Source organism: Panicum virgatum, chromosome 8K (genome assembly GCF_016808335.1).
Source record: "Panicum virgatum strain AP13 chromosome 8K, P.virgatum_v5, whole genome shotgun sequence".
In the NCBI taxonomy this organism is placed as follows: Eukaryota; Viridiplantae; Streptophyta; class Magnoliopsida; order Poales; family Poaceae; genus Panicum; species Panicum virgatum.
In genome coordinates, this window is record NC_053143.1 from 3,994,849 (window position 1) to 4,007,162 (window position 12,314).

General features: G+C 51.6%; 3 protein-coding genes across 3 annotated transcripts; all 3 read right to left on the bottom strand.

Annotated features, from left to right (window-relative positions):
* Positions 1 to 2,458: 2,458 nt before the first annotated feature.
* LOC120646522 (probable F-box protein At1g44080) lies at positions 2,459 to 3,636 on the bottom strand. The gene is made up of 2 exons (XM_039923070.1): positions 3,023 to 3,636; positions 2,459 to 2,816 (listed from the first exon to the last, which is right to left on the bottom strand). The coding sequence occupies exons 1-2, from the start codon at positions 3,634 to 3,636 to the stop codon at positions 2,459 to 2,461; spliced, it is 972 nt and encodes a 323-aa protein (XP_039779004.1).
* Positions 3,637 to 7,305: 3,669 nt separating this feature from the next.
* LOC120646523 (probable F-box protein At1g44080) lies at positions 7,306 to 8,454 on the bottom strand. Its single transcript, XM_039923071.1, has one exon. It carries the CDS (start codon positions 8,452 to 8,454, stop codon positions 7,306 to 7,308), a length of 1,149 nt encoding a protein of 382 aa, XP_039779005.1.
* A 1,279-nt stretch (positions 8,455 to 9,733) lies between these two features.
* LOC120646524 lies at positions 9,734 to 10,900 on the bottom strand. Its single transcript, XM_039923072.1, has one exon. The coding sequence runs from the start codon at positions 10,898 to 10,900 to the stop codon at positions 9,734 to 9,736; it is 1,167 nt and encodes a 388-aa protein (XP_039779006.1).
* Positions 10,901 to 12,314: the final 1,414 nt, after the last annotated feature.

Genomic DNA, 12,314 nt, shown 5'->3' on the forward strand with positions numbered 1-12,314 from the left:
ATGTCATCAACTTCTTGTCTCACTTGGTAAGAGTAATACTCACAATGCTAATTTTTCCGTTAATTTTGTAGATCTGTAAATCGAATTACACATAACGCATGCAGATGAGTCTAATTTGCGGCCCAAATAGCGATCACACCCACATCCCCTCGAGGTGATGTCGGGTCGCCCGTACCCAACCACGGAGGATCCTGTCCGATTTGCTTGTTTGAAACAAATCTTGTCCGATTTGATCTTGTTTGAAACAAGAACAAGAACAATCCGTGAGAACATAGAAACATGTGTTTTTTATTCATGTTTGAGGACTAAGGATTTCCAATTCAGAGACACTAGTTATTACCCTGCTTTTTATGTTGTCTGCAGGAGTTCCTGTGCTTCCTTCACAAGAGAAGCGAGCGACCTAAACATGGCAACAGGTAAAATCCGTGCGGATATACACTTTGTGAATCCGTATCCGCGACCAAAAAAAAAACCTCCACAGGTAGAAAATTGTGCCCGTATCAGCTATCCGCGGGTACCCCGTGCCCACGAGCATGCCCATATGCCCGCACGCCAGGGCCTGGGTGCGGCACCCGAGCGCGGGGCGCGCACGATTGGTGAGGGCTTGTAGACCGGCGTGGCAAGCAAGGGGCGGCGGCGTGCAGGAGGTTGTGGTGGGCGTCGGCACACCATGTGGGCGGCGTGCCGGTGCCTGAGCCGCTGAGAGTTCTTGTGGAAATGAGGCGCAGCTTGCCAGCACCTGGGAAGAGGGCGGCCGGCTGACCGGCACATAAGGAGAAACCAAGGAGGAAGGGGCAGCGCTCAGGGAGCAAGAGGGGGCGACGCCGTAGGGGGAGAAGCTGAGGAGGAGGGGGCGGCACTCATGGAGGAAGGGCGCGATGGCGCAAGGGGATCGGGGAGGAGCTTTCACTAATACAAAAATTGATTAACAGAGGCGCTTTAAAAAGGCCTCGGATGCAGGCACAATAAATAACCGCCTCGGTTAATGCCAAGCATTAACCGAGGCGGTTATTTTCTATTAACCGAGGCAGTTACGGGAACCGCCTCGCAAAATTGATTAACTGAGGCGGTCAACATTAATATAACCGCCTCGGTTAATACTTCTATTTTCCGAGGTGGTTCTGTTATAGTGGTCCGCCTCCATTAATAGACAAGGCCCAAACTCGACCCATACGAGCCCAGATGCATAAAAGGAATATATAACAACCCCAAACCCTAACCCTAACCCTAACCCTAACGCTCAGTCTCTCTCTCTCCGCGTCCTCCCCCACCACTCCCTCCCTCCCCCACCACTCTCTCAGTCTCTCTCTCTCTCTCTCTCTCTCTCTCTCTCCGCGTGATGGGCAACGGAGCCGGCGCCCCCCCTCCCTCCCGCCCGACGACGCGGACCCGGCGCGCTGGGCCCGGCCCCCTCCGGCGGCGGCACGCGGGAGCCTACCTCCCTCCTTCCCGGCGGCGCGGACCCGGCGCGCAGGGCCCGGCCCCCTCCGGCGGCGGCGGATCCGGCGGCTGCGTGATGGGCTCAGCGGGCCCAGATGGGCTCAGCGGGCTTTCTTTTTTTAGTTTTTTTATTTGATTTATCGAGGCGGGCAGAAAACCGCCTCGGTTAATGTCTTATTAACCGTGACGGTATGTCCGAGGCGTTTGGCTTGCCCACCTCGGAAAAGCAATTTTGACCACCTCGGAAAAGGATTTTTGTAGTAGTGTTTGGGTTGTGGCGGCTAGGAAAGGGAGTTGAGGGATGGGTGGAGAAAACCCTAAAGATCTTTTATATACTTGGGTATTGGTGTCCACATGTCAGTGGGTCTAGGTTTGGCGGGTCTGCTTGTTTGTGTATTGATTTTTCAAATCTGTTAGCAGATATTTGTTGGGGCTGCATCTGTAACCATGCGTGGGCACAAACTTAGACCCATATCCGTACCTGCTGAGTTTGATGTTCACCGGTACGCGTATATTTCGTACCTGTTGCCATCTTTAGAGAGACCTCGTAGGCTTGCCTCATCTCACGATCATTCCCAGCAAAGAGCATGCAGTCATCAACCTTTGACATATAGTTTTCAACACCTCGGTAAGTGCTTCTGTAATGACAAATATACTTCGCCTCTCCCATCAATAGGTTTAGCGAGAGCATTTATAACACGACCCAAGTAAACTTCGCTCACGGGTATCTAAGCAATTTTTTTAGTTGCTTTTACAAAATTTTCCTCTTGTATCATCAACCCCATCGCCCATTAATACAATTTCAACATTTTTTTATTCCAAATACAGATCAATACCTCTCGTCACTTCTGCAAATTCAACTAATTCACCTGACGTTATTTCACCAAGACATATAATACGAGCAATCCCTACCAGATTGAGAGCAGAACCTTCTCAAGAAATGTAATGATTATTCACACTAAACATTAATGTCATTACAAATGAAAAGGCTGATTTGCCATTACAAATACCGCCTCTTTTAAACTTGCTCCTGTGGGAAGAACCATTCCATACTCAAGACAGGCCATACAACCCGCATTATGTCCAGGACAACGTGACTGATTGCGCTGCTCCTTAGGTCATAGGAAGCATAGCTTGGCGTGTCCTCATAGTCATAGCAATATCCGAAGAAATCATTGCCCAAAATGTATACACAGTTCTCCTGAAACCTCCGATCACTGCCGGTCAGCCTAACCGCCTTGGAACAACCCCTGCCGACGAAGAGAGCTTCGCCATTGTCCAAGCTGTTCACCTCCGTCCACCGACCACCCTCCAAATCCGCCTCGAACACCTTGAGCACTGCCTGGTCAGCAGCATTGGAAGATGAGGCGGCGCTCCTGCTGCAAGGATAGCGAGCATGAACAACCATCCACTCCACCATGAGTAGCTTGCCTGCACAAGATACGACGAGGTAGCGCCGCGTAAAGATCACAGGCGCCCCTCCTCGATTTGCCATCTCGGTAGGCTGTGGCGTGATCGCGCGCTCGACGATGTGCGAGTGCGACGCCTTCGGTATGCCGCCGGCGCCGGCGCCGGCGCTGACCTCATGAACGAAGAGCTCCCGTCGTTGTTGAGGGCGTAGAGCTTTCCACGGTGCAGGGCAATGTCCACGTACTCTCTCCTACGACCATAACAATTACCCGACGGACGACAGGCCGACCATGAAGGGGCGCCGGGCCGGCAGAACGCGACGGTGCTGCCCCAGAGGATGGCGGCGACGAGGTCGGGCGAGCACACGATGATCTTGCGCGCGGAGAATATGTTGATCCTCGCGCCGTCGTCAAGCCGAAGTGGCATCTCAATGGTGGCTCCAGAGAGAGGGTTGATCAGGAAGCACTTGGAGTCCTCGCCGTACCGCTGGTACACAAGCCAGCTGCCGAAGGAGGCGTGGCAGAGGGAGGACACGGGGCGCAGCACGTCGACGTCGTCTGTACGGAAGCGGCGCAGCTCGCCGCCGGCAGGGCTTAGGAAGTCGTGGCGGCCCAAACAGATGAGGGGCAGCGCCGGCGGCAGGTGGCGCCGCTGCTGGCGCTCTGCCAGGCGCCATTGGCGACAGACGCTCCTGAAGCGGAGGCGGTCGATGTGGCACGGCAGGACGCGCAGGATGAGGCCGACAAGATCCGCCGGGAGCTCCGACCATGGCGACGGCCAATCCATATATGATGCGATCCGCAGCCGGAAAGAGAGGCGGCACGATCGATGGGTGTTAGTAAATCTTTTGCAAATCGATCTGTTATAGTATCCGGGGCCAAAATAATCCTCTCAGATATCTGATATCTTGTCTCCTAAAGTAGCAATTATTTCCTTCTAAAATCAAGATGTGAGAGCGGGGCCGTCACCTGCATACCGAGGGTCCTGGGCTAAATTTAATTTAGACCCCTATAAATTTATTTAACACCTTCCCGTAAAAAAATATTTAATACCTGAAATACAGGTAAACATTGTTTATGTTTTACACAAGAAAATAGTCTTAATACTCTAATTTATTAATCCATTTTTTCTTACTAGCGTACATGAGGAGAAGATTTGTTTTCTCTCTACTAGGCTTGCATCATAGATTGCTAAATGGGCTTGGCCAAGTGGGTTGTACGAGGCACTATGAATAGTATCAATGCCGACCCAATCCGATTTACTGCACCATGTCTGGTGCTCAGGGCCAGGACCCCGACACGGACATGTCACAGCTAACGGGCTTGACCCAATTAGTCACGACTATTCTGGACCCAGCCTTATATCTCTGGTTCCTCACCCCTATCTCTCTGTTCTCTCTCTTCCCAGTTACCCCAATGGCCCGATTACACCCCCTTCTCCTAGTCTCTACTTTCTCAGTGCCACCCCTTCCCTTGCTCCCACTGATGGAGGATGGCACCCGGCGCGTGCCACCCTCCTCTCTGTTTATTCTCTATTGCATGTGCGCCTGAAGGCCTCTCGCGCTGCTCGCGAGTGCCAGCAGCCTCCTCTGTGTGCGCCTGGCCGTCGCCACCTCCTCCTCATGCACCTGGCCGTTGCCACCACCTCCCCTCGTGCCTGGCCGTCGTCGCTGCCTACTCCTCGCACGCCTCACCCTCACCGCCGCCTACTTTCCACGCGCCTAGCCGTCGCCGCCCCTATTGCAGCCGCCGACATTATTAGGCACATGCCGGCGCGACACGCGCAAGCACTAGTAGAAATAGTAGATTCCTTGACGTTTTCCGCATGATGTCGGATTCGGCACACTTACTTGCTATCCATCAATCATTGAGTGAGGGGGTGTTGCTCAGCCTCCTTCTCCTTCCCTTTGTTGCTCGACCTCTTGGGCACCATCCGGAATTCCACGAGTCGCTTCGAGCGCGTACACTCGAGGGCTCTGGAGTTGAGGATGAGGAAAAAAGGCCAAAAAAATGAAGATCTATGAGAAGCTCTGGGTGCAAGAGAAGATATGGGTCCAAGAATAGATCTAATATTGGCGGCGGAGAGAGCAAGAAAGCTAGTGGCGGCCAGAGCAGTGAGTGGTTAACCCTAAGATACCGCACGGATAAATAACTTCTGGCGGTGGCAATTTGGTAAAATACTGGAAGACCAAGCGATATCTCGGGCATTAAATTATTTCAGAGCGGTAATTCAGAGATTTTTTTATACCGTTATCTGTTTAACTATTTTTCTAGTATTTTATTCGAAAAAAGTGGGTTTTCATATTATGAAATTCAATCTACTTGTTTGTACCATCAGAATAAATTCACGACCATGACTTTGGATCCTTAATTTTAAATCTTGGGATTTCGATTCAAGGCTTGGGGACTGCGAGACATGTTTCATTGATTGCTTGTTTTACAAAATTTTTGGAGGATAAAAGAAAAGAAGATTTGACCCTCAGTCTGATTCTTCGATTCAACATAAGGCTTGGGGGCTACTCCATATGGAGCACAAGTTTATCGCACCCCATATAAAAGGGGATTTTTGGGGGCATGAGCACCTCACAGTCTTGATACAGCCAAGAAATACTTGGATAATCACTTGAAGTACTCGGCTGACGATTCTATACATCGCAAGCACTCGTAGGACTACTTTGAGCACTCGAAGCATTTGAAGACATCTTCAGAACTGTTTGACGCATGCCAGGTTTGGCTATGAAGAGCTTAGAGGCTTGTCAGACCCGGAGCAGCGAGACTGCTTATAAGCATGGAATATCCTACAGTAAATGATAGCGCATGGAATATACCTTATCCTATTGTAATTACCCGTACAGGAGTAGAACTAGTCGAATAGAAAGAAACTACCCAATCTATATCGGGAAGGACTCCTTAAGTAGCATTCGGCTAGGATTTCCAAGTAACCCTGTCTCCGAGACTATATAAGGGCAGATAGGACCCTTCAAAACATACAATCATCTAAATCAACACAAATCACCACACAAGACGCACGGTATTACACTCCCGATGGCCCGAACCTGTTTAAAGCTTTGTATTCCTTGCACCATCGCGTTCCTATTCGTCAAGTTCCTGCAAATGGGTCTAGAGACCTGTCTAAAGCTTTGCATTCCTTACACCTCGGAATATCACTCAATGAGCTTGGCGGCAAAACACCGACATCGTGGGTCTGCAAATGGGCAAAAAGTCAGACCTATCGGGTTGCTGGTATGAGTCTGGGAACATAGAACCCAAAATCATAAACACATGGGTTTTTTAACACGGACTAATAGTTAAATTAGCTACCATTTCAGCCCAAAAGAGCCCAAACAACCTTGCCCAATACAAACAGTATATAAGAGAGGATGCACACCAAACACAAAACCAAATCCACTCCCTCCCACCCCAGCAGACTGTCGTCGCATCCCACCCACCCCTGGTAGCCGCGTGCCCCCAGGCTGTAGGCACCCGAGCCCCTTGCGCGCGGTCAGCGGTCCGTGTCCCCGCACCCACCCTCTCTCGATCGCAGGTGGCAGCTCGTCCCCCCCACACCCGCGCTGCTGCAGCTCGCCCCAAGGCCGCCCGCTCACCCTCCCCCTCACCATTGGAAGTTGCCCGCTCGCCTCCCTCGCCATCGCAGCTCACCCCAAGACCGCCAGCTCGCCCTGATCACCTCGTCCTCCCGCTGCCCAGCGCGCATGCCCAGAGGCCACGCAACCGCCCGCCGGACGCGACCTCCACCGCTCGTGCCCAGCGGTCGTGCTCTCTCCTCTGTCCGGCGTGCATGCTGGACCTCCTCGCAGTGGTGGGCGCTGTCAGGCACGGACGACCCGTGGGTCGCCCGAAACCCGAGTGGGCACGGGTTTTGGCATAAAATTGTGTCTGTCATGGGTCGTGGGTTTTTTAATGGGCAGAATTTTTATTCATGGGTATGAGTTTGGGATGGGTAAACCCAGCGGGTTTGTACCCGTTGCCATCCCTACTCGTAGGCTTGATAGTTTCATCATAATTCTCAGCAAAGAGTGTGCAGTCATCAACCTCTGAGATACTCACTTCATTATCTGTTGATAGCTTTATTTTATCTTGACATAATGACCAAAGAAAATAATCTTACTTATATCATATAATAAGTGCAACACATATTTTTTTTATTGGTCCTCCAATATTTTAACTAGAAACTTATCGTTTCTGGTGCTATTTATTGCCACATGTCATGCCAATTGTAAATATATCTATCATTTATGAATATTTGGATAGCTATCAAAAGAGAATGGAGGGAGTAGTTTCCAAAGCCTGGGTAAGTGCTTATGTAATGACAAATATACTACGAGATTGAAAACGTAACCTTCTCAAGACATGTAATGATTATTCACGCTAAACATTAATGACAAATGATAAAAAGGTTGATTTGCCATTACTGCCATTACAAATATGGCCTCTTTTAAGCTTGCTCTTGTGGGAAGAACCATTCCATCCCCGAGACAGGCCATACAAGCCGCATTCTGTCCAGGACAACGTGTCTGACAGCGCCGCTCCCTAGGTCATAGGAACCATAGCTTGGTATGACCTCATTGCAATATCCGAAGAAATCATTGCCCAAAACGTAAACACAGTTCTCCTGAAATCTCCGGTCACTGCCGGCCAACCTAACAGCCTTGGAACAACCCCTGCCGACGAAGAGAGCTTCGCCATTGTCCAAGCTGTCCACCTCCGTCCACCGACCCCCCTCCAAATCCGCCTCAAATACCTTCAGCTCGACCCGGTCAGCAGCGTTGGAAGACGAGGCCCTCCTGCTGCCAGGATAGCGATCAGGAATAACCATCCACTTCACCATGAGTAGCTTGTCTGCGCAAGATTCGACGAGGTAGCGCCGCGTCAAGATCAGAGGTCCTCCTCGAGTTGCCTTCTCGGGAGGCTGCGGCGTGATCACGTGCTCGACGATGTGCGACGCCTTCGGTGTGCCGCCGCCGGCGGCAGCGATGACCTCGTGAATGAAGAGCTCGCCCTCGTCGTTGAGGGCGTAGAGCTTCCCACGGTGCAGGGCGACGTCCACGTACGACCCTCTTCCGTTATCGTCCGAAGGGCAAGCCGACCATGAAGGGGCGCCGGGCCGGCAGAACGCGACGGAGCTGCCCCGGAGGATGGTGGCTACGAGGTCGGGCGAGCACACGATGATCTTGCGCATGGGGAATATGTTGATCCTGGCGCCGTCGTCAAGCCGGAGTGGCATCTCAATGGTGGCGCCGGATAGAGGGTTGACCAAGAAACACTTGGAGCCCTCGCCGTAACGCTGGTACAGGAGCCAGCCGTCGAAGGAGCCGTGGCTGCTGGGGTACATGCGGCGCAGCACGTCCACGTCGTCCGTACGGAAGCGGCGCAGCTCGCCGCCGGCAGGGCTTAGGAAGGTGTGGCGGCCTAACCAGAGGAGGGGCAGCGCCGGCGGCAGGTGGCGCCGCTGCTGGCGCTCGGCCAGGCGCCATTGGCGACAGACGCTCCTGAATCGGAGACGGTCGATGTGGCACAGCAGCAGGCGCAGGATGAGGCCGCCGAGTTCTGCCGGGAGCTCCGACCATGGCGACGGCCAGTCCATATATGATGCGATCCGCAGCCGGAAAGAGAGGCGACACGACGAGATGGGTGTTAGTAAATCTTTTGCAAATCGATCTGTAATAGTATCCGGGGCTAATATATTTGTAGAGCAAGCAATGATTCCACAGCCCTTGAATCGGAATCCTACTCGGAACCCGATAAATCAATTGGAATTCTATAACCCGGATAAATCAATCGGAATTTTAATTTGAAACCGAACAAATCAATTCATATCCAAATAGAAACGTAGACAATTAATACATCACGCGGTCACCTTGTACACGGAGTGAAAGAGAAAAACAAATTACCGTGCTCAAACGTTCCAGCGTTCACGGCTGCAACAAATCAGAATACCAGACGGGATCGACATCTGGTTCTCCGGTTTTGCACGTTGTTGGCTCGACCATTGGCCTATGCTTCCCTTCATTGCCCCTCTGGCTGTATGTGATTAGGGGCGGTAGTGCGCGGCTTGTATGCCTCACGGGCCTTACATGCATTAATTGGGTTTGGACTTTAAAGATAACAATATATCTATATTCCGGCAGACAAGTATAAAGGAGGCCCTCTCCCTCAGTTCCTTCTCCCCTCCCCGTTAGGCCTGATCCCCTCCCCCTCATCTCCCAGTCTCCACTCTGTCCCCGCCGCCCCTTCCCTTTCCCCGCCGATAGAGGATGGCAGCAGATGTGTGCCACAACCCCTCGTCCCCTCCTCTCTCTCTCCTTCTTCTCTCTCGCGTGCGCGCCTGAAGGCCTCCCGCGCCGCTCGCCATCACTGGAGGCCTCCTCGCTCCTCGCGCGCCTCAGCTCCGCCGCCCCTAGCCTCCCTGCGTGCCTTCAAGTCGCCGGCTCCCCACGCGCCTCGCCATTGCCTCCGTCTACTCTCTACGTGCCTACATGCTATAGACTACTACCTCCGTTTTAAATTGTAGTTCGTTTGATTTTTTTATCTTAAGTTTGACCACTCATCTTTATTCAAAAAATTTGTGCAAACATTGCCAAACTTAAGTCATTTTTTAAGATCTTGTAATGATAAAAGCAACTCACAACAAAAATGACATTTCGCACAAATTTTTAATAAGACAAGTGGTCAAATTTGAGGCCAAAAAAGTCAAAGGATCTATAATTTGAAATGGAGGAAGTACAAGAAATGTAATGATTATCATTTTCATGCTAATTAAACAATAATATCATTACAAATTAAATGGCTGATTTGCCATTACTGCCAAACAAAAAACGTAACTGCCGCTCAGTAAAGATTATGTAGGCATGCCGTTCCCTATTTTAAACTTGCTCTTGTGGGAAGAACCATCCCATCATCAAGGCAGACCAGATAACCGGCATTCTGTCCAGGACAACCTGACTGACAGTGCCACTCCCTAGGTCATAGGAAGCATAGCTTGGCATGGCATCATAGCAATATCCGAAAAAATCATGGCCTATAATGTAAACACAGTTCTCCTGAAACCTCCGATCACTGCCCGTCAACCTAACAGCCTTGGAGCAACACCCGCCGACGAAGAGAGCTTCGCCATTGTCCAAGCTGCTCACCTCCGTCCACCGACCCTCCTCCAAATCCGCCTCAAATACCTTCAGCGCGACCCCGTCGGTAGGGTTGTCAGGATGACGACGCGAAGGAATCATCCACTTCACCATGAGCAGCTTACTGCCCGTGCTGGATGCGACGAGGTAGCGCCGCGTCTGGAGAAGCCCTGCTGGATTATTCGCCGCCGCCGCGGGAGGCTGTGGCGTGATGGCATGCTCCACGACGCGGGATGCCTTCGGCACGCCGGCGGCGGCGGCGCTGACCTCGTGAACGAAGAGCCCATCATCGTCGTTGAGGGCATAGAGCTTCCCACGGTGCACGGCGATGTCGACGCACACGCCTCTTCCACGGCCGTCCGACGGACGACAGGCCGACCATGAAGGGGCGACGGGCCGGTAGAACGCGACGGAGCTGCCCCAGACCCAGAGGAGGGCGGCGACGAGGTCGGGCGAGCACACGATGATCTTGCGCATGGGGAATCTGTCGATCTTTGTGCCGTCGTCAAGCCGGAGCGGCATCTCAATGGTGGCTCCGGTGAGAGGGTTGACCAGGAAGCACTTGGAGAAGTCGTCGCCATGCCGGTGGGACAGGAGCCAGCCGTCGAAGCGGCCGTGGCAGAGGGAGGACACGCGGCGCAGCACGTCGACGCCATCTGTGCGGAAGCGGCGGAGCTCGCCGCCGGCAGGGATTTGGAAGGTCTGGCCTCCCAGCCATATGAGGGGAAGCGGCGGCGGCAGGTCGCGCCGCTGCTGCCGCTCGACCAAGCGCCATTGGCGACAGACGCTCCCGAAGCGGAGGCGGTCGATGTGGCACTGCAGCAGGTGCAGGATGAGGCCTCCGAGATCCGCCGGGAGCTCCGGCCATGGCGACGAGCGCCGTCGTTGTCGTTTCCCCAGCCGACCCATGATGCGATCCGATTCGCAACTGGAAAGTGGCGACCACGACGATGGGTATTAAATCATTTTGCAAATCGATCTGTTATAGGTGCGAAAAATCCGGGGCTAAATATATTTATTTGTTGAAGTAACAACCAAAATAATCCTCTCAGATATATCGTCTCTTAAATTGGTAACAAAGAGCACTTATTTCCTTCTAAATGGAAATGGAGCGAATTACATGATCTATGTCTTCAACGTACACATTCTCATGGATGCTGCATATCCTGCTGCACGAATCTAATTAAGATTGGAGGTCTAACCTCACATAGCATTTGGTACGTGTTTTGTACTATATTTCTTTATTGAATTTTATTCAACATCTTATGGCTCGCCCGCTCGGATGAACATGTTCCACCACAAGAATTCTAACTAAGTCATCCATACTCGATCGGTCATGATGGCTAACTTATTTTTTTCTATGAAGAAAACGATGTAAATAATGAGCATCCTAAACAAATACTATTGTATGAGGCCAGTCTCAGTGGAGGTTTTATGAGAACCCAAATTTCAAACGAAACGGGAGTCTCGTCCAGAGAAAATTCTTTAAAAATAATACTTTAACATCCTAAACAAATACACTACCAGATTGAGGCTCTGTTTGGTAGGGCTCCGCGCGAAGGCGGAGCCGGAACGGACGGAGCTGCAATTTGTGGCTCCTCCAGCTTCGCGCTGTGCACCGTGGAAAAGGGCTCCGGCTCTCCCATCCGCCCCGGGCAGAAGTGCTCGAGAATTACTCCACCGAGCACTACGGGGAATGTCGGATCCGGGCCCACGGGACTGTGCACATCGCAAAGTTCTGAGTAAAGAAGGAAGGAATTAGACTCTTACTAGAACTCGTCTGTACTCCTACTATGACTCTACTTGATAATCCTCCTATGACTTCTACTTGTAAACCGACTCGTATCCCACCCCCTGTACTATATAAAGGAGGGCGGGGTACCTAGATTGGCAAGAGAACCAACAAGAGGCTCAACAGAGCCCAACACACCAGCGCAGGACGTAATACTCCAAACCACCACATAGGACGTAGGGTATTACGCTATTCTGGCAGCCCGAATATGTCTAAATTTGTGTCTTGTGTCCTTGCGTTTACCTTCGAGATCCAGATCCGGCGATCTCTCCCCAAACAATCTCCTACCTGGGGCATCCCTAGGTAGGCTGACGGTTAAAACACCGATAGGAAAACCCACATTCGCCGAGTACTTAAAGGTTTACCGAGTGCATTTGTAACGAACATGGCACCATTTATGCCATTTCGAGTGATTTTGGTGATCGAATGACAACACAACACTTGGACTAATATGATTGTTAAGATGATCATTCTCAGGCTTTTAGGTTCAAGTGATGACAAAGAGAAAGAGAAAATAGGCGTAGCAAGGCC

What these genes read in the sequence shown, in the direction of transcription:
- LOC120646522 (XM_039923070.1), bottom strand. Translation starts at nt 3,636, where the DNA reads ATGGATTGGCCGTCGCCATGGTCGGAGCTCCCGGCGGATCTTGTCGGC. An exon ending in GGGAGCTCTTCGTTCATGAG is followed by an intron (nt 2,817 to 3,022) that starts GTCAGCGCCGGC and finishes TCCTTGCAGCAG; the next exon opens with GAGCGCCGCCTCATCTTCCA.
- LOC120646523 (XM_039923071.1), bottom strand. Translation starts at nt 8,454, where the DNA reads ATGGACTGGCCGTCGCCATGGTCGGAGCTCCCGGCAGAACTCGGCGGC.
- LOC120646524 (XM_039923072.1), bottom strand. Translation starts at nt 10,900, where the DNA reads ATGGGTCGGCTGGGGAAACGACAACGACGGCGCTCGTCGCCATGGCCG.